At 42.2% G+C, this 21,118-nt stretch overlaps 1 protein-coding gene across 3 annotated transcripts in view; it reads left to right on the top strand.

Annotated features, from left to right (window-relative positions):
- Nucleotides 1-21,118, top strand: part of Osbp2 (oxysterol binding protein 2) — a 175,476-nt gene that overhangs the window by 96,994 nt on the left and 57,364 nt on the right. The window contains exon 1 of one of the 3 annotated variants that reach the window (XM_076837837.2): nt 5,090-5,173. The exons of the other annotated variants lie outside the window; for them this stretch is intronic. Coding sequence (XP_076693952.2) covers nt 5,095-5,173 — 79 coding nt within the window. The 5' untranslated portion in view covers nt 5,090-5,094. Of the gene's footprint in view, nt 1-5,089; nt 5,174-21,118 lie in introns of those variants that run through there. 3 annotated transcript variants of the gene reach the window in all.

Here is a 21,118-nt window from a genome sequence, read left to right on the forward strand (position 1 = left end):
TATTTTTTTAAATATTTTTTTAGTTATAGATGGACACAATATCTTTATTTTATTTATTTATTTTTATGTGATGCTTAGGATTGATCCCAGTGCCTCACTCTTGTGAGGCAAACGTTCTATCACTGAGCCACAACCCCAACCCTCATTTTCTTTTTTTTTTTTAAGGAATAATTGAAGTCTAAAACATGAACAGTAATCCCTTAGGAATTTCAGCTCTTTAATTATCTTAAGGGAGTTCTTGGTGAAAGTACTATTTAGACTCAAACAAGCAAAAAGCCTTTTAGTTAATAACTGACTTAAATAATCAAATGGGGCCGGGCAGAGGCCAGTGTCCTTTAAGCTGCTGGGTGGGGCTGACCCCTCCAGGTGACCCAACCCACAGGAAGACAGCCCCTTCCAAATGCATGGCAGGATTCTAGTGCAGGTCCTTGCTTTCCCCAGGAAAAAGCCTGCAGAGAGGCAGCCTCCACTTCTTCTGCTGCCCCTAATAGCAGAGGGCACTTGTGGACAGATTCCAGCCAAGGCACCAAGCTTCGCTTTTCCTTTTTTCAAACTGACTTGAATGGTGTGCTTTCCCTAATCCTATTTTTTTAAATCTAAATAATCAATGATAAATTGAATTTTTCCCTCAGAAGCTTATTTTAATTGCCTAGCAACCTATGATCATAAATTGCTCTTGAATTAATTATTTGGCTTCATTGGAAAATCATTTATTAATGAGGATGGCATTCAGCACCTATGCATGGCTATTCTTAGAACACTGCTGCTTTCAAACCTTCATTCTTGATCTAGCTCCATAGGGAACATGCATGCCTGACAGACCCTTGGAGAACTTGATTCTCTAGACCCACATGGAGCAGATCAATGCTTTTCCATGGTAGGTCCCAGGCCCTCATCAGTGATGAACCTGAGGCCTGGAGGGGGAGATACACATCCCTAAATTACAGTGGCTGAGGGTTATCACCAACTCAGGTCAGGAAGCCACCACTGGGTCTTGCTCCACAGGACTCTCAAGCCCATCTTCACCTCTGCACCAAGGTTAGGGCACAGGTGCAGAGGAAAAGGGGGGCTGCAAGGTGTGGTGAGTGCCAGAGATGCAGACTCCAGGCAGAAGCAATGGCACTTGGGAAGGCAGGATGGTGGTGTGGTTTGATTGACTGGGTCAAATAGGGCTCTTAGTGAGTGATTAACCTGCTTTCATCAGTCAGTTAATTGATCTTGTCATCCTGTGTCCATTCATTCTTTGTGCACCTACCATGTGCCTGGTCACCTTGAGGCTAAGAATGGTGGCAAAAGGTCACAGTCTCTGCTCTCAAAGAGTTAACAGTCTTGTGTGGGAAATAGAAAAATAAATAAGAACCCCATTAGGCTGTGCTGTGTCCTGGAAAAGTAAGAAGCTCAGAGCACTCTGGAAGCCTAGATTTGAGGAAATTCACCTGTGATCCTATTATTTTAGTATATCCGTACATGCATAGTTTTTACTCAGCTATAATAATATTGTGGATTTTCCTTTTTTTCCCCTCTCAATATTTTGTTTTCAAGTTATTTCTGCAGAGGCATCACCTATATAGGTTTGAATGGCTCCATGGTATTCCATGAAGTTGATGAAATAACTATTCACCTGCTTTTGGAATCTTAGGTTGTTTCTAGGATTTTGCAACAAATGGCATTGAGTACTGAGTGTTTTGCTTCTTTCCCATTGTGCACTTGTGATGATTCATTTTTATCATACTGGGCTGCAGTTGTAGAGTATTTGTGGTTCTTACTGCACTGCCATGTAGCCCCCAAAGGCCTTGTGCTGATTCCTGGGATTTCCATAGCACCTGGGGGATTTGTTTCTCTATTGCTTCCAGTATTGAATAATGGAAATGTGTGTGCACATGCGCGCACGCACACACACACACACACACACACACACACACACACACTCACTTCCTGATACGGATATATGAATTTCAGTTGAATGGGTGTGTGCACCATATTACTGAGCAAAGGAGGAAACATAGTGGAAACAGAGTCTGATTAACAGTGTTCTCTGGTAGTAAGCAGAAATGGGGAGCCTAGCTTCTAAGGAGGCTCTTGCAGCAACAGGAGCCCAGGTAGGATGTGACAAGGAAACTGGCTACTGTAGACAGAAGAGAAACTAAAGACTTTGAGTTGAACAGATAAGCTGCCCTTGATGTAGGGTCAGACAGAAGCTAAGAGGAAGGGTTGCAGCTGCCTCTAGGGTTGCCAGCTCAGAGTATTTGGTGTAAGTGGACCTCAAGAAGGTCTCAGAGTTGGTGCACTCAGTTTTAGGTCACATTGAGGGTGACTGGGGACCAAAACCTGGAGCTTTTCAAGAGTCACTCGGGATGCATTAGGGCAGATGGGGTGCAGGAGGGGCTCTGGGGCTCAGCCTCACCTACACAGGATAGGAGGGGACCATGCAGGATCAGGGAAGCTGGTAGAGCAGCTGGAATTACCCAGAAGTCATCTTATGCTCTCTTTGCCTTCTTTGCTATTTGGTCAATTAAGACTTTTCAGGTAATATCTTCTTGAAGGACAAACTGGCATTCTTCTTGATGACAGTTCAACTAAGCTGAAGACTTTTAAGTATTTTGCATGAGCAGAATCTGATAAATTTTTTATGTGACTTACAGTGTAAAATAATTATTTAGAAAGTGGAAATTTGTGTATGTATGTGTGGTTTAGTGGGACTAAATGATATTCTTTCAAATTTTTTCTTGACCATTTCACTTGCTTTCCTGGTTGTCTTTTGTTCCCTAACTTCTCAGGTACACTGCTGTAAGGGGGTGGTGGTGGCTCTGGGTAGAGGTGGTGGTGCCAGGGATCACTAGTTGTGAAGCCAGGCATGTAGTACTGAGCTTCTCTGCCCTTCCCTCCCTTAGCTTTCAATACCGTGGGCACAGACCTGCATTACATAGATTCTTCCAGTTTTCAGATTCCATGATATCATAGTGTCTGGTTAAATATCCTGGGTTGGGTTTATTCCTGCATATGCAAATCCTCAAAAAATTGCTGGGCACAGCAGCGTGTAACTGTAGTCATAGCTATTTGAGAGGCTGAGGTGGGAGGATCACTTGAGCTCAGGAGTTCAAGACCAGCCTGGGCAATATGGGTTAGATCTCATGTAAAAAAAAAAAAAAAAAAAAAAAAAAAAAAAAATCACCTGTTTGTTTGGAACATTTTCTCAAAGATTTTCTTATAAGACCTCTGGTTGTACATGAAAAGGAGTATCATGCTTAAAGGACCCCACAGAGCAGGGTTCAGAATTTGGCCTCTCAGAACAGGCAGGTTCCCTGGGCAACTCTCATAACCCTGGGTAAGTCACTCTCCCTAACAGCCTTATCTGTATAAAAAGTGTGTGTGTGGGGGGGGGGGGATGTTGGTGGAACCTCCCTAACAAGGCTCTTCTATGAGAATTGAGTGAGTGAATGGCGCAGCCCAATGCTTGATGTCCAGTCAGCACTTCATTTCTGGGAACCATTTCCATCATTATTATGCTTTTCATTTTGTAGCCAGAAAACCAAAGCCCAAAATGGTTTAATGCTTTATATCCCCTGGGCCAGTACTCTCAACGTAATTGCTGAGGATTAATTCTCTCAGTTGCTTCAAAAGCCTGGAAGGAATTATTGACCCAGCACCACCTTCCCTAAGTCTGTTAGACATTAAAACAGGAGCTCTGTTGTGTACTTGAAAATCCTTTAAATTGGGGAAAATTGATTCTGTTTCAATAAATTACATTTGATAAATCCCATTGACTTTGCTCTGTGAGGTGGCAGTATAGGGAAGGGAATTATTAGGAATGGAGCAATGGCAAAACCCAGTCCTGGGGCTCAGATTACATAGTTCTGTGGGAAAGGCAAGACAAAATCCAGGCAGAGTGGTAGGAACCCCACAGTGCTCGGATTGCCTGGTGTGTTTAAGCCAGGACATCTGGGTAGCAGAAGCCGAGAGAGGGAGGGAGGGAGGGGAAACAGACGGATGAGGTCATAACATCATGGATATGTGGGGAGATGAAGAACACTGAGTGGAGGAGAAACATTGAACATTTCTAGGGCTGTTGTACTAAGCTTGGAACGCGGGCAGCCGGAGTGGGAGCAGGGTAATTTGCTGGGAGGATTTGTAGGAGTCCACACACGAGCAAGAAGCCTGGGGGCAGCAGTGGGGTGGTGAGGAATAACGTGATCCTGGGTGTATTAGGTGGTACAGCTCTCAAGATGTGCTGACCAAGTGAATGTGATTCCAAGAGGAGCCAAGGATGACTCCAAGGTTTCTGGCCTGAGCAACTGGGAAGATGGATGTCGCTGCCACTAGCTCAGGGCAAAGGATTGAAGCAAAAGTTCAGGATCACAGGGAGCTCAGATTTGGACAGTTTGTGATGCCCATCAGACATGGAGAAGTCCTGCAGGCAGCTGGCCAGGGGGCCTGTGTTCAGAGAGGTCTGAGCAGAGACAGATATCCCCAGATATCTTAGGGATATTAGCAGCCCTTAGGGAACCTGGTTCCCTGGGGCTCTGCCTGTTGCTATAGTCTTGGAAGGCGGCCAGGTGGCTGCAGGTGGCACTGGTTTATGAAACCATCAACCGTTGCAGAAGGTTAAAAGGTGATCAGATTCCCAGAGGTCACCTCCGTTTCCTGGAATTATCGTTAGAACCCCATTTCCCACGTGCGCCTGGATCTCAAGGGCATACTTAATTCGAAAAAAAGCAAGCCAAGCGTGGTGCTGCAGGGGGCGGCACCTTCGCTCGAATTTTCGCGTTCAAGTGTGACGTCGAAATGGAAGCCCGCCCTACACTCAGGGCTCTGGGTGCCCGCGGGGTCGCACGGGCAGACAAGCTGCGTTCTCAGGGGAAGAGATCGGGGGAGGCGGTGCTGCCGCTCGCGTTTGGTTGGGCACCGGTGGCGCCGATAGAGTTAACGGGCTCGTGCACCGGGCGGCAGTGGTGCATTGTGGTAACGCGGCGCTGGGACCCGCGAGTGCCCGCCGCCTCCGCCAGGCGGCCCGCCGAACTGAGCGCGCGTCAGTGCGAGCCCCCGGGCCCGGCGCCATGTAGCGACCGGCCACTCGGAGGCCACCCCGCCGCGGGGATGAAAGGACGCGGCTGCTGGGAGACGGCCTCCGTGCGCTCCTTCTGCAGCTCTGGCTGCCTGAATAAATTTAAGAAGGGTTAGTGCTGCCCGGCTTCGGCCGAGCTCCCCACTCACACACGCACGCTGCATGATCAATCCACGCGAGCCTCTGATGTCACTCCCTCGCGGAGTGGGGAGCGCGGGGAACCTCGGGGAACCCGTCACCCCGCACTCCGCCAGGATGCGCTCCGCACTGGCTTCACGCGCGGCGCATTTTGGAAAAGGGATTTTGTGCCGTTCGATTAACCTCTGCAAAAAGGAAACGAAATACAATCCAGATCTCTCTGGAAAGAGGGGGAAGGAGCGGTCGTGCTTAGCCCATCCACCTACCTTTTCTTCTTTAGTCTGACTGATACCCGCATTCCCCCAGGGCCTCATGGCCCTGGGGCGCCGTCAGAAGTGCGGCTTTGCCCAGAAGGACCTTTTCCTGGAGCTTCTTAGGTGTTGGCTTTGCTTACTGCATGACCCTCCGTGGCGGCTGTCTGGGTTTGAGGAAGGGCCAACCCTGAGGATGCTTCCCCATCCCATGGATAACTGCCCAAGAGCCCTTTCTTAGCGTTAAGAGGTTAAGGTAAAGCCTTGCAGACTCTTACCTGCAATTCATGATGCTTGAAACCTTCTTTATTGGAGATTTTGGCGTGAGTGAAACTTGCTGTGTTTACTTTGGTGAGCATTTCTGCTATAATTTGAATCTGTAGGGAAAATTAGGATTCTTTAACCCTGTGAATCTTTCAGACATAGAGGCAGTTAATTTTACTTAAGAGTTTATTAAAAACAGACCTTTCAGAAATTAACATCCTCTGATCTGTAATAACCCTTGTAATTAACTTTGCTTGCTGACTGGCCTGGCTAATGGTAAGGCCCTTGCCATTTCTAGACTTGATTCGCCAAAGTTAGAAACTCCAAACCTCAGCCCAGGACTCCTGGGGAATCACATTTCACCATATATTTTCCTGAAAACAGACTCTTAGGTTGTTTGCAATTGTTAATATTTGAAATTTATTTCATTAGGAGCCGATATGATGGCCTCATCTAAAAAAATCCTTTAAAGAAACTTGCAAGTGAATTTTGTGTATATATTTTGGCTTTAGAGGTTTAGTCTTCTCATTTTTATTTTGGATAGAGAGTCATTTTTAAAGCAGTTGTGTTCTTTCTGCAAAGTTAAAATGATGATTCTGTTATCAATTTAGATGGATTCATTCAGAAGGTGAATTTCGGCATTAGTAAAAAAAAAATTATCAATTGGATTTTTTATTCTTCCATTGGCCTGCCCGATGATTTTCTTCATTTCCATTCATTATCTGGTAGATTTGATGCTAACAGGCGTATTGAACTAATGCTTTCTGCTTGATTGTGGTAAGAATGCACACCTTTGCCTGGAAGCACAGGGGTTACCAGAGCATCTGTACTTGGAGAGCAGTAAATGTGGTCACCTTTTGCCAGGCCTTTCCAGAGCAGCCTTTCACCTTACCCCTCTTGTCTTTGTCTCTCCTTGCATTGTGGGTCTTTTGGGGATGAGGAGGCTCAGGAGGTTGTGTATTGAAGGCACAGTGCTTAGCAGGGCTGGAGCAGACCAACACTATAGCCAGAACTCCAGTTCCCTGTGAGTGAAGGTGGGGTCTAGAAGGGCCAGAAAAAAAGTTTAAGACAAACTGGCAATCTCCCAGTTTTTAAGTGTTGGCTTTGCTGGCTAACAGGAGAGGTATGAAGGAAGCCTGGTTAGTGATCAGCTTTTCGGAGTGGGAGCCTCCTTGCCTCTCTCACCACTTTATGGGTACGGGGACCCTCATCCCCAGCATGCAAATAGGGAGAGTCTGGCATTCTCTTTTCAGACACGTTAAAGAGTATTTAGATGAGGGGTTACTCTGACACATTCTTCCTCAGGAATTTGGGTTCCAGTGAAATCGTGTTATGTACCTGAGCTCATTTTTGTGCTAGTTGAAGGGGGCTCTGACCTTGCTGCCTGCCTTTGAGGCCAGGAGCGGAAGTCCAGGTGGTGACCATTTCAGTGATAGGAACATGTCTGGCTTTTGAAGGCTCATCCCATGGACCATGGGCTCTTGGCTCAGGGACATTATGGGACCTCCAAAGTCTTTCCCTCCTTCAAGGTTGGAGGATCCTAAAAATGGAGAATAGATTTCACCCATTCTATAATGTACCTCTTCCTTGTCCCCAACACTTGGCATTTTTGCAGAATTGATGTTCCATAGCTGACCCACCACCTTCTAAGTGAGTGAGTGAAGGCTGAGGTCCAGTGGCCTGGATCATCACTGGCTGTTGTATCCTTCTCCAGCAGGGGTCCTCAACTTCATGTTCTTCTCTGAAGCCTTCTCCTGATTCACAGGGGCTGTCCCAATTCAGGACTACAGTCACAAGTGAAGTTTTTCTGCCCCTGCCCTCTCTCATCTGGTCTCACAAGGGCAAGTGGCTTTCCTAGAACTGCCAGGAAAACTGGGAAGGGTAAATCTAGAGGATCATGGAGAGCTTCCTGAAGGAGATGGCACCAGCTGAATGTTGGAATATGAGTGAAAGATGGGAAGGTAGAGGATGGGATGGGTAGATTCTCAGGAGGAATGAGACAGGTCTTAGGGCCTTGTTGTAAGTAAGAATTAGGAGAGGGGTCCCATTGGTAGGATAAATCAGAAAGGACAGATGAGCTGTGATTCCCAAGCCTGTTGAAATGGCAGATGTTAAACCTTGGGGAGGTGGGAAATGCAAGGAGGACACAGCCTCTGCCAGCTCTTGAGGTGGCATGAAGTTTATGGAGAAAGGCTTTACCATAGCACTGGCCCCATTAAAGTTCCTCAGTGTGATCCACGGAAGCAGGCCTTCTGTCATAGATATGTCACGTGGTATAGTCTTTTTCTGCTTGCCTTTAGCATGAGGCGGTGAAATTAGTGAACCTATTGATTAGTTAATATGTATGAAAGCCCCTGGCTCATTCCTGACACATGGTAGTTGCTCATGATAATTAATATTTTTGGGTGACTTCAATGTATGCATGTGCATTATTTTACAAACAGACCTGTTAGAGCAATATTTTACTGTTATCATTTGCACAAAGGCCAAGAAGGACAGTTTCAAGAAGCCCTTGATATGCAGTAAGTGTGCAATGAGAGGCTTATTGGCTATATCTTTGAACAGATTGGGAAATTGAGGCTCAAGGAGGAGAGGTGACTCTAAAATCACACAGGCAGAAGTGGGAACCAGCAACTGTATGCCCAGAACTTACCTTATGTTGGTTGAATTGTCAAGGTAGAGGAAATTCATCAGGGAAGGCTGTGGACTGGGAATCTGCTGTACCTTCAAGGCTCCTGGCCTGGGTGGAGGCCTCAGTGCCGTGGGGCTGGGGGCTCACTTTCTGAGGCAGAATCTTGGAATCTGGGAAACATAGATGTGGTGATTTGGGAGAATTTTTTGTTACTTGATAGACGATAAATGCCAGGAGTAAGTTTGAAATGTTTTGAATCTTTTGAGCAGAGCAAAGAATAGTAAGTGATAAAAGAAAACAGATTTTGTCCTTTCTTTTTAGAAAAAAAAATCTGTATCTCTTAGTCATTCACTCTATCCCAAAAGCTATGTGGAGCACACAGTGTCCACAGCCAGGTGTTAGGAATCCAATCCAGAGGTTCTGGAGTACCAGAGTCCATTTTTCCTTGTCCCCAGGCCAGCCTTCTTAAAACCCTCCACACTGGCCTGTGCATGACCCTGGTGGCCATGCTTGGAACCCAAGAGGTGCAGGTCATTCCAAGTAGAGAAGATTTGAGAATATTCAGAGCAGGATACCCACAAGAGCTAAGGAAAGATGCCATCAATGGAAAGTGAGATGAGGGGTGGGGCAGGGAGCCCACTATGGAAGGCCTTCTGTGGGCAGGTAATTAAAGGGTGAATAAGGGTCCCAGGTAGGGAGAGCAGAGGAAAGGTGCTGAGGAGAGCCTTACACTTGTGTGCTTGTGTCACTGTGTCGGGGTGGGCTAACAGGCAGGGAGAGCAGAAAGCTCCAGGCAGGAGGAGGTTGGGAAAGATGGGCAGAGCCTCTTCCCCCAACCCTGGTACTCTGGATTGGCCATGGGAAGCTGCCTCACCTTGACTCACAGGCTTTTTGTCTGTGGCAACTCTGAGCCCTGGGTGACAGGTGGACCACTGTATTGGATTGTGAGGCCTTGGAAAGAAAAGAGGGTCTCGAGCAGAAGTATAGCAGGAACAAGAATGGAGTACCATTCATGTGCACCTGTGCCTGCTCGCTGCAGCCACAGAGTGCCCTGTTAGCAAGGTATTGACAGTATGGTGGTGATGAAGTTGTGACTGGGATGAGGCTGCCACAATCCTACAACCAGATTTCTTTGTCATCAGTGGTCCTAAGGAGCCTGGGGAGGTGAGAAGCTTGTTCATTTGGCCTTCACAAGTTGGTGTGCAGATAGATTTCTCAAAGCCCTTTTCTTCTGCTTATCCTAAAATTGTTGTAGAATACTGATTTGTCAGAATACTCTTTTCCTTCATTTTCTGGGTGTGTGTTATAATGAAAAAAAAATCTATAGTATCTGTTTTGATTGACTCCACCTAAGGTTATACAGTCTACAACCTGTTCAATCATATGCAATAGGCCTGTTAAATATAAACATTTATCAGGAATGATGTTTGGTTCTGAGGATAACCCAGTGACCTCTGTTGCCTCTAGAAAAATTGCTGCTCAGGTGCCAAGTCCAGGTAGTTGACAATGTAGGGGCTTTACCACAGGCCAAAATGGGATTAGGGCTCAGAAGTGCCCTGGAAGGCTGAGTAGGGAGGTTTCAGAATAGTCAATGAAATGGGGGAGAGGGTCCTCTGAGTCACTGAGGAGAAAGGAGCAGCCTGTCTGGCTGCATGGAACTGAGCTTGAATGCAGAAGCCCCTCCTGACGGGGACTGGTCAATGGGCATCTTTTCTCTGACCTCATGACAGTGTCCTATGGACTGTGGACGGCACCCACTGTGGACATGATTCATTCTCTGATGCCTGGGTTTCCTGTAAAGTGCCAGTCGGTCAGACCAGCCACAACAGCTGATAAAATAGATGAGCAATGTGAATAAAGATGAAGTCTGCACTTCAGGCTTCCAAAGATAAATTTCCTTTTATGTCCTGTTTCCTTCTGACGTGTGTGTTGAATAATGACTCCTGACGCACATTTTCAGAAATAGTAGCTATTCATGGTGTGTGGTGTGTCAAGGCGGAAGTTTACAGACTTGGGGCACAGAACCACACTTGCACAGTGCCCTTGGGCTGCCCATTGCATCCTGGCCTGGAGTACCCAGCACCCTATAGCATAGGTGGAAGCTGGTTAGAGGACAGATGCTTTCATTGGGAGGTTAGAACAGATAGCTGATCTCTCCACTGGGTACATGCCTGCATCCAGGATAGTTTTACATGGTAGTTTTACATAAGAAGCAGTAGGATTGGGCTCCTGAGGCATGACTCTTAATTCGCTAACCATTTGGTAACTGCTTAACTGTCTGGAAATCTCCAAGCCTGTGCCCACTCCTTCCCTTTCCCTCTGTATTCTGTTCATTCATTATTTTTAAGGCTTACTTACTATTAAGGCAATGATCCCAGGTGTTTAAGATCAGGGTATTTCCGTAACTTCATTGTCCCTCATGTCACTATTGTTGGGTTGTCTTTTTGGACAGTAGTTTTCCTTTATGTGAACATCTTTTTGCATCATTGAGATAGCAAACTTTCGGGCTTGGGATGTGGCTCAAGTGGTAGCGTGCTCGCCTGCCATGTGTGCGGCCTGGGTTCAATCCTCAGCACCACATACAAAGAAAGATGTTGTGTCTGCCAAAAACAAATAAATTAAAAAAAAGAGAGAGAGAGAGAGAGAGAGATAGCAAACTTTCAACATGGTTGTTTTATATCCTAAGCACTTTCCCTTGTGATTATAGGCTGAAAACTTACCATTAGATGGCTGTGGGATGTGTTTTCTTTCTGTTAGACATTTAAGTTCTTTTCAGATTGTCACTGCAGCCAAACTGCTGCCTGAGCATCTTTGGCATACAAAAATTTTCATTTGTATTTCTTTCTGGGACAGATTCCCAAGAGTGCCATTGCTGAATCAAAGGGTGTGAATGCTTCCTTCTAGTACCCTATTTCCTCCACAAGAGGAAAGAGCAAAGGAAAGGTGCTGAGGACAGTGTCCTGGTTCATGATGCTTGGAGCTGGATGTGAATAACAACTTCTCTAAGCCCCCCTATTTTTGATTCCTAGTGTTCTGAGAGAGTATTCTTTGACCAGACACAAAATTGTTCCTTAATATATTGACTAACAAAAAAGTATGAATTACACTGAGGTTATATATCTCAGTGCTAGAGCACTTGCCTAGCATGTGGAAGGCCCTGAGTTCCACCCAATCTAAACAAAAAGGATAACTTGTCCCTACTGGTTCAGTTATTTGTGGTGGCCCTCCCTGGCCTGTCAGCTGCATTTTCTTCTGCCTTTGTCTTGAAACCCAAAGGGAAACATTAGAAATGGAGATGGTTTATGTCATGCATGGCCAGAACCCAAGCCAAACAGGACATCTTGAAATCTTGGCATTCATCCACTGTCCTTGGTAGTTGGGATTCAGAAAAGTGGTCCCTGGAACTGTCATTCCCTAGCAAGACCTGCTGTATAACTCATGGAGTCCTATGCCAAATGGAAATAGAGGGCCCTTTGCAAAATTTATTAAGCATTTTAAGACAATAGTAGTCACATATTAACCCAAACACCAGGAGGCCCTTCTGAGTGCAGGCCCTATGTGACTGCTCAAGTCTCATGTCCATGTCCTGCCAGCAATTAGAATGCTCTGTTGGGCTCTGAAGGTCAGCACTACAGGAAAACCCTTGACCCATGTTACCAGCTCCCTCCCAGGTATCCTCAGTCCTAGAGTTATTTGTTTCCCCCCATAGCCATCTCTGTGCCTGCTTTGATGTCACCCTGTACCCTCACAGCTCTTGCTGGTGGCGATTTGTCCCTTCTGCTCATCTTTGTCTATTTTGGCCAAGCAGAACAGGTGGCCAGAAGCATCTTACTCTTTTAGGACATTTGTGCACTTTTTCCATTAGGAGCTTTCACCTGGCTCTGCCCACTATTCTCCTGCCTTCCTTCTCCCAACCTCTCTACCCTTGCCTGGGGCTAGGAGGAGATGCTGCTTGTACTTTGAGGAGCTGGTAATTAATCCAAATGGCTGCAAATAACTGCCATTAATGGTCAGAACAATTGGATGTTTGGACTTGTGCTTAACTGGAAATGTCAGGCCTTCTCCCTAATCACAGTCACCAGGTTCTTCCATACAGTAAAGGATCCAGTAGAGGCATTAACGAGGGGTCTCTGAAATATAAAACCCAACCTCAGGGTGGATAGGTTTCCATGGAAGGAAGGGGCACTGGGTAGTGGTATTCTGAAAAGAGGCCGGGGCTGATTGCCCAGCTGGTCACAGCTGCATTTCTGGAGTGTTTTCTGTGAATTGTGTAGAGTTTGAAGCTTTCCTAAAAGGCTTTGGGCTTGATATAGCTCTACTCTCATGGGAAATGTGGCCTCATATTCATGCATTTTTCCACACATTTTTCAAGTTTGAATCAGGGAGGTGTTAGTGTGCAAATTCTCACATTGAGTTGAGAAGGGTTCAGTTACCCACACAAATGAAAATCATGTAGTTATAAAAGCATATACTGTCTCCATCAGATGAGAACTTGAGATGATTTACCCAATTCCTATGGCACAGATGAGGAAACTGTGGCCTGAAAACACAGTTGTACAGTTCAGAAGCCATGAACCAGCCCAGTGTAGAGATCTGAGTACACTCTCTTAAATCATTGCTATTTGGCTAAGATAATTTTTTCAATATTTATTTTTTAAGTGTAGATGGACACAACACAATGCCTTTATTTTTTTATGTGATGCTGAGGATCGAACCTGGGTCCCACCCATGCTAGGCGAGTGCTCTACCACTGAGCCACAATCCCAGCCCCTGGCTAAGATAATTTTTGACATTTTTTTCCTGATCAATAAGATAATATGTGCCCATTGTAGGAAATTCAGATTATAATTCTTACACAGAGAAAACACGTATTGTGGATCTACGCTATTCACCTACATGTGATCAATCTTTGCCAACCTCTTCTCCGTCACTATGAACCCTAGCTGGTTTGAGGTTCCCTCTCCCCTCATTTTGCAGATGTGGGAACTGAGATGTGGAAACAGAATTTGCCTGGTGATACAGCCATAGTAAATGGACTCAAACTCCCCTGCTAGTTTCAACATACCCACAGCAGGATTTGATAGAATTTGAAGTTGTGTCAAGAGTTGTAAATGGTACCTTGTTATTGAATGGGCATATCTTTGCTTTTACATAGGGTGATTGTTTTTTCATCTATTTATTTGCCTCTTGCAGGTTGGTGACTCCATTATCATGTGTTAGTTTCATCTGGTATTGAAACTGAAACTTGCATATGTGATGATTATAACTGGGATGTATGTTTTCTGTAGTAGGACCTGTATTTCCTTATTAGTGTATTTTTTCCAACACTTCATTATGAAAATTTTCAAGCATAGAGAAAAGTTGAAAGGATTGTACCAATGTATCCACCACCTGTATTTTACCATGAACATTTTATTGCATTTATTTTCTATTTATCCATCTGTCCCTCTATCCATCAGTCCATCTTATTTTTAAGTGCTTTTCACAGTAAATTGTAGCTATCAGTACATTTCATCCCCCCCAAAAAAAACCACTTCAGTATGTCATTAACCAGAGTTCAACACGTATTTACTTTTTTAAAGTAAAATATTCATGTCATGGATGGCACTGATAATGTATAATTTTTTTGTACTGGGGATTGAACCCCCAGAAATGCTTACCCACTGAACTACATTTTATTTTATCTTTTATTTTGAGACAGGATCTCACTAAGTTGCTGAGGCTAGCCTCAAACTTAGGAGCCTTCTGCCCCAGCTTCCCAAGTGACTGGAATGATAGCCATGTGATACTGTAGAGCTTCAGTTATTTGAGTTCTGATAAAGTGTGTATAGCTCTGTAACCCACACCCTGTCAAAATAAAGGACTTGTCTGTCATTCCAGAGTTTTCTCAAGGCAGACCATGACATTCCTGCTTTCTGACTTGTTTCATCATGGATTCTTTTTACTAGTCTAGAAGTTCACATAAATGGAATCATGCAGTATGTTATCTTTTATGCAAGGTCCCTTTTACTTAGCATAATGTTTTTGATGTTCATCCATGTTGTTGCAAATATATGTCTCTTTTAAAACATTGTTTTAGTTGTAGGTGGACATAATACCTTTATTTTATTTATTTATTTTTATGTGGTGTTGAGGTTTGAACTCGATGCCTCACATGTGCTAGGCAAGAGCTCTGCCACTGAGCCACAATCACAGCCCAAATATGTCTCTTAATGTTCAGCTTTTCATTGTTTGAATATACCTTAGTTTATCCATGCTCCTGTTGATGGCCACCTGTGTCCAATTTAGGGCTATTAACAGATAAAGCCTCCCCACTTGTCTTTGCACCTTTGCTGAAAGTCAGTTGAATGTAAAAATAAGAGATTGTTTCTGATTTCCAGTTTTCTTCCATTAATCTACATGTCTATCCTTATACCATTATCATACTGTCAATAGATGCTCTTGATTTTAATGTAGTTGAATTTATCAGTTTTTATGAATAGTACTTTATGTTTCTGCCTGGAGATCATGTAGATATTTTCCTATATTTTCTCCTAAAATGATTTGAAGTTTCACATTGAAGTCCTTAATACATCCAGACTTGATTTCTACACAGGATGTGAAATATATAACTTTATTTTTCTTCATGTGGTCAGCCAGGTGGACAAGCACTGGTTAGCTCTTTCCCCTACTGATCTGTTCTACCACTCAAGGAACTAGTGACTTTCAAAGGTCCACATATGCTTAGGTCTGTTTGGAGATATTCTCTCTCTCTCTCTCTCTCTCTCTCTCTCTCTCTCTCTCTCTCTCTCTCTCTCTTTCTCTTGTTTCACAGGTCAGTTTTTCCCCTGTACCAGTGCCACACTCTCTTAAGTAGTATTTTATATAGTGGACATCTTATAGATCTTAGTTTATTAAGATATTATTATATTGATTCCCATTTGTAAATGAGAAAAAAGACACTAGAGAGGTTATGTGCCAAGCCATACTATTAATGACTGGCAGAGCCATGTTTGTTTGAACTTGACCAGTTAGACTTGCAAGCCGTACTCTTATTAGTTTCTGAACTCGGCTTCCCTCAATAAGACATACAAAGCTAGTCCTCCAGTCAACTTCCCCCTTCCCTTTCTTTGCCTGGTAAAGAAAAGTTAAATAAATTCTATTTACATCCTCCTGAATAAAGTCAGGTTCATATGAGGTTTTAACCCTTTCTCACTGCCAAACTTGAGATAGTTCAGGGAAAGTTTTTCAAAGATATTACCACCGGGTTTATGTCTTTGGGGAACCTTCTAGGTAAATATGCAGGCATGGTCAAGAAAAGAGCTGTTTTACCAGGAATGGTAGCAGATGCCTGTAATCCCAGTGATTTAGGAGGCTGAAGCAGGAGGATCACAACCTTAGCAACTTAGTGAGACCCTATATCAAAATAAAAAATAAAGAGGACTGGGGATTGAGTTTAGTGGTAAAATGCCCCTGGGTTCAATCTCCAGTGTCATAAAAAAAATTAGAGAGCTGTTTAGGGGCAGGTGTTTAATAGCAGGGCTGCAGACAGCTTGGACAAGAGAGACTTCTGAAGCTGCAAGAGGTGAAAATAACTGGAGTTCTAGGTTGATGTTGTCAGAAAGAATGAGGCATGGGGTCTCAGTGATCTTTAGGGACCGTAATGTGTGTCCTCAGCACTATACAGAGTAGCTGGCACACAACTGGTTCTCAGTCAACACTTGTTAATTGAGTGAATGTGATTGAAGAACTAATTTAACAAATTAAAAATTCTAAATTGAATTTTGTTTGAAAGCTGACATCAGTTTATAATTTTGAGTAGTGTACTGGGCTGGAGACCAGAAGACAGTTCTTACCCAGAAACCAGTGTAAATAGTTTGACCTCATCCCTGATTGACTTGGCTTTCTAATCCATTCCATTGAGGGCATGTAAGTATGGGTATTTGTGCCTATGCAGTGGTGCCGAAGCATGGAAAACCACTTGGGCTCCTGTTGCAAGAAACTCCCTTGGTCCCGATGAGAAGGATGTGGATCATACCATCTAGCAGTGCTGTGGGCTGGTTTATAGGTACAGTTCATAGCTTCCAAGAACCTATATTTATAAAGCAGAAATTGCTGTAGAAGAAAAATTCTTCCACTTTCTCGTTAGTGCCAGCTCAGAAGGAACAGAGTACCTATCATTCCAAATAGCATGTCTTAGAATCTGGGTCACTTTTACAATTCCCCGAGCATGTGTGGCTCTGAGCCCTTCCCTCCTTTGCTAGCTGCTCACTCACATCATTGTGAGACTGAGATTGTGATGTGGTTCCAGAGAGGGTCAGAATGGAAGTGAAGCCCAGGGCATGACAGAAGCAGTGCAATCCACAGGAGGAGGCAGGACATGAAGTCAGTTACTAGGGCTAACCTTGACCTAGCACCAACGTCATCCTGATTCCTTCTTCTATAGCCTGTCTGCCCTTTTGCACATTGATTGGGTAATTGAACCATCTTTAGAATACCATGAATCAAGTTTTTCACAGCTCATGTATGCTTTGTGAAATAGAATTATCACTGATATCTTTAGTGAGGACTTTCTATGTTTCAGACATGGTGCTGTGCTCTTTCAATTTCTTTTCAGTCCTGTTAATATTTTTACTACTCTGATTTTAGAAAGGAGAAAACAACACAGTGAAATTAAGTCACTTGGTAAAGATAGTAGATTGTAGAGGCCATCATCCCTCACATGTGGCACCAAGATGTTCAGTTTGGAAAGTCCCAGCGGCATCTTCATACAAATATAGAGCACTTGGTTGTGGCATGAAGACACTGAAATGTTAATTGTTCCTGTCTTCCAATTTATGTCCCAGTGTTTTGGTCTTTAAGGGCATAACACTAAATTGTCTGAGGGTAAGAACCAGGTCTGACTCAAGTCTATGAAATAATTGGAAAACATAGGAAAATATGAAGATATAAAAATACATAAACCTACAAACATACAAACTTATATCTTTGTGTACTTTCTTATATTTCTTTTCTCTTTCCATTGACTAGAACCTCCAATACAATGTTAAATAGATGGTAAGAGCAGAAATCCTGATTCCCAGTCTTTGAGGGACATTCAGTCTGTGACTATTAAGCTTGATGTTTATATTGTAAATATTTTTATAGATCCCTTTTCCTAGTTTGCTGAGAGATTTTTATGTTAATAGATGTTGAGTTGGGGTTTTTTTAAAAATTTTTGGTTGTAGGTGGACACAACACCTTTATTTTATTTGTTCATACATGGTGTTGAGGAACAAGCCCAGGGCCCCACACATGCCAGGCAAGTGCTCTACTACTGAACCACAACCCCAGCCCCTGAATGTTGAGTTTTGTCAAATGCTTTTTCTGCACCTGTTAAGATTATTACAATTTTTTTCTTTTCTTTTTTTTCTGTCAGTGTGATTTTTATGTTTTGGACCCACCTTCATGGGTTTTTCTTATTCAGTAAAGTCTACAGTGGGGATCGAAGATTTGCATTTCTAACAAGTTACCAGATGCTGCTGCTTCAGGGATTACACTTTGAGAATCACTTCACTAAAGAGATTGGAGGGAGATGGTGTGGAGGATGGTGAAAACAAGCAGGTTGGGCCCATACTTAGCTGGATGTGCACGTTACACATCTGGAAAGCTGTAAAACTATTTCTTACCCATAAAATGGTATGGGCAATATGGTGAGGAGTAAGAGAGTTGACCTGCATAAATAACAGTAGTGTTTGTCACAAAGTAAATGTTTAATAGATGTCACCAATCTGTTCCTCTTTGTATGGTGGTGGGAGTTTTTTTTTTTTTTTTTTTTTCTGAGATAATGAATGGAAAGCTCTTGCCACAGGCAAAGTGTTCCATACATGCTAGCTTGTCATTTTGTTTTTAGCAACTTTATTGAGATATAATTCACATACCATACAATTCATCCATTTAGAGTGTACACATTCCAGTATCTTTTACTGTGTTTATAGGGTTATGCAACCACCTTCACACTCAATTTTAGAACATTTTTATCCTTCCTAAAAGAAACCCTGTTAGCAGTCAGTCCCCATTTCTCCCATCCTCAACCCTAAGCAACCACTATTCTACTTTCTCTGTCTTTATAGATTTGCCTATCTTGACTATTTCATTCAAATTTATAATATGCCACCTTTTGCAATTGGCTTATTTCAATTAGTGTAATGTTTTTATGGCTCATCCATCCTGTAGCATATATCAGTTTTCTATTCCTTTTAAATTGTAAAATAATATTTCATTGCATGGAGATACCACTTTTGGATCGTTCTCACTTTGGTGCCATTATAGAAAATGCTATCAGTATTTTATGTGCCTGTCTTTGGGGGTATGCTTTCAGTCCTCTTGGGTACATATCTAGAAGTGGGATTGCTGGATTAGATAAGAACTACCAAACTTCTCTCTAAAGTGACTGCCCCGTTTTATATTGTCACCAGTGTGAGCATTGCAGGTTTTCTACATACTTACCAACACTTATTTTCTGCCTTTTTACAAATTTGGGCATCATAATGAGTGTGAAGTAGTAGTATCTCTGTGTGGTCTGAATTTCCCTAGTGCATAATGATGCCAAGCATATTTCATGTGCTTATTTATTATCTATTTGTCTTCTTGGAGAAACATCTATTCAAATCCCACTTTTAAGTGAGTTATCTTTCATTGATATTTGAATGTTAAACCAACATTCATTTTAGGAGAAAGCTTACTTAATCATGATGTTTTATGCTAGATTAAATTTGCCAATACTTTTCTGACTGTTTTTGTTTGTGAGGAATATTGGTGTATAGCTTTCCATTTTTGTAATATCCTTGTCTGATTTTGGCCCTTGGTAGAATTTATATTATTTTTTCCTTAAATATTTGGTATAATTTGTCAGCAAAGCCCATTGAGCCCCAAGTTCTCTTTGTTGTAATGTTTTAGACTATAAAATAAATTCTATTAGTAGACTGCCTAGGTTTTTTTGTGTGTGTGTGTGTGTGTGTGTGAGAGAGTTTTGGTATTTTTGTATTTCAAGGATTTGTTTATCAAAATTATTGAGTTGTGGGCATAAAATTGTTCATGATATTTCCTTATTATCCTTTAAATGTCCACTCTTTCATTGCTGATGTTAGTAATTTGAGTCATACCATTTCTGTGCCTTAATCTGGCTCAAGGTTTATAGATTTTATTGGTATTTTCAAAAAATAAAATTTTGGCTGTATTGATTTTATATCTATTATATGTTTTTTTTCAAACATATATACTACAGATACTTTTTTAAAGGCAAATTGGTACACAATGGAATATTACCCAGCCATAAAGAAGAAAGAAATTATGGCATTTGCCAGTAAATGGATGAAATCAAAGGCTGTCATGCTAAATGAAATAAGCCAATCCCCAAAACCCAAAGACCAAATGTTTTCTCTGATATGTGGATGCTGACTCACAATCAGCTGTGGTGAGGGAGCCAGGAGTAGAGGTTCACTGGATTAGGACAGTGGAGAATGAGGGGAAGAGGGTCAGAATGGGAAATGAATGAATCAGATATAACTTTTTATAATAATCAGATATAACTTTCTGAATGAATCAGATATAACTTATATAGAATGAATCAGATATAACTTTCCTATGTTCATATATGAATACACGACCAGTCTAACTCTATATCATGTACAACCACAAGAATGGGAAGTTATATTCCATGTATGTATGATATGTCAAAATGCATTCTAATGTCCCATATAACTAAAAAGAATAAATTTTTTAAAAATTAAAAAAGGCAAATTGAAGTTGAGTATGATGACACATGCCTATACTCTCAGCAACTCCAGAGGCTAAGGCAGAAGGATCACAAGTTCGAGGTCAGCCTCAGCAACTTAGTGAGATCCTGTCTCAAATGAAAAATATAGAGGCTGGGAAGGTAATTTAGTGGTAGAGAGCCAGTTCAATCCCCAGTGTGGCAAAAAAGAAAGAAAATAAAAAGGGAAATTGAGTCATACTCTACATACTATTCTGCACCTTGATATTTTTCCACTCTTAGTTTTCTTTCATATCAATACACAAATGTTCTTTGGATTCTCTTTGACAGCTGCATAATTTGTTAGACGTAAGTATCACAGTTTAAATAACCAATCTCTTTTGGAGGGTATTTGGATTGTTTCCAGACATTTTGCTATTAAAAACAATACTGAAATGTACATTAATTTTACATCAATATTTAGTCACATGTAAGTCTGTATGTTTGTAGGATAAGTTCTAGAACTGTATCAGTAAATAGTCATCTATTTTTTCCAGTTTTATCAGTGCATTATAGTTTTATATAATGATGGGATTTGTTGTTACATATTCATATATGCATTCTACACAACAATATAATTTGGCCAATATCACTCTCCAGCACTACCCCTTCCTTCTCTGCCTTATTTTTTATTTTAAATCAACTTTATTAAAGTATAATTTAAATACAACAAAACAAACTGCTTTTAACTGTTCTTTTGAGTTATAATATGTGTACATTTATACACATAACCAAAGTCCTAAATAAGACATAGACATTCACATTCTTTTCATCCCAGAATGTTTCCTCCTATCCCTTTGTAGTCAATTACCCCACACCTAGCTTCAGACAACTACTGATCTTTTTACACTTGTTAAGCTTGTTTTAGAACTTCATACAATAGATTCAAACAATTGAAATTTTTGATGTTCATCCAAGTTGTGTGGATATGTAACATATGTAATTTGCTGGTTAGTTTTCCATAATGTGACTATACCATGATTACTCATTCATCAATT

This window comes from Callospermophilus lateralis, chromosome 1 (assembly GCF_048772815.1).
Source record: "Callospermophilus lateralis isolate mCalLat2 chromosome 1, mCalLat2.hap1, whole genome shotgun sequence".
Classification (NCBI taxonomy): Eukaryota; Metazoa; Chordata; class Mammalia; order Rodentia; family Sciuridae; genus Callospermophilus; species Callospermophilus lateralis.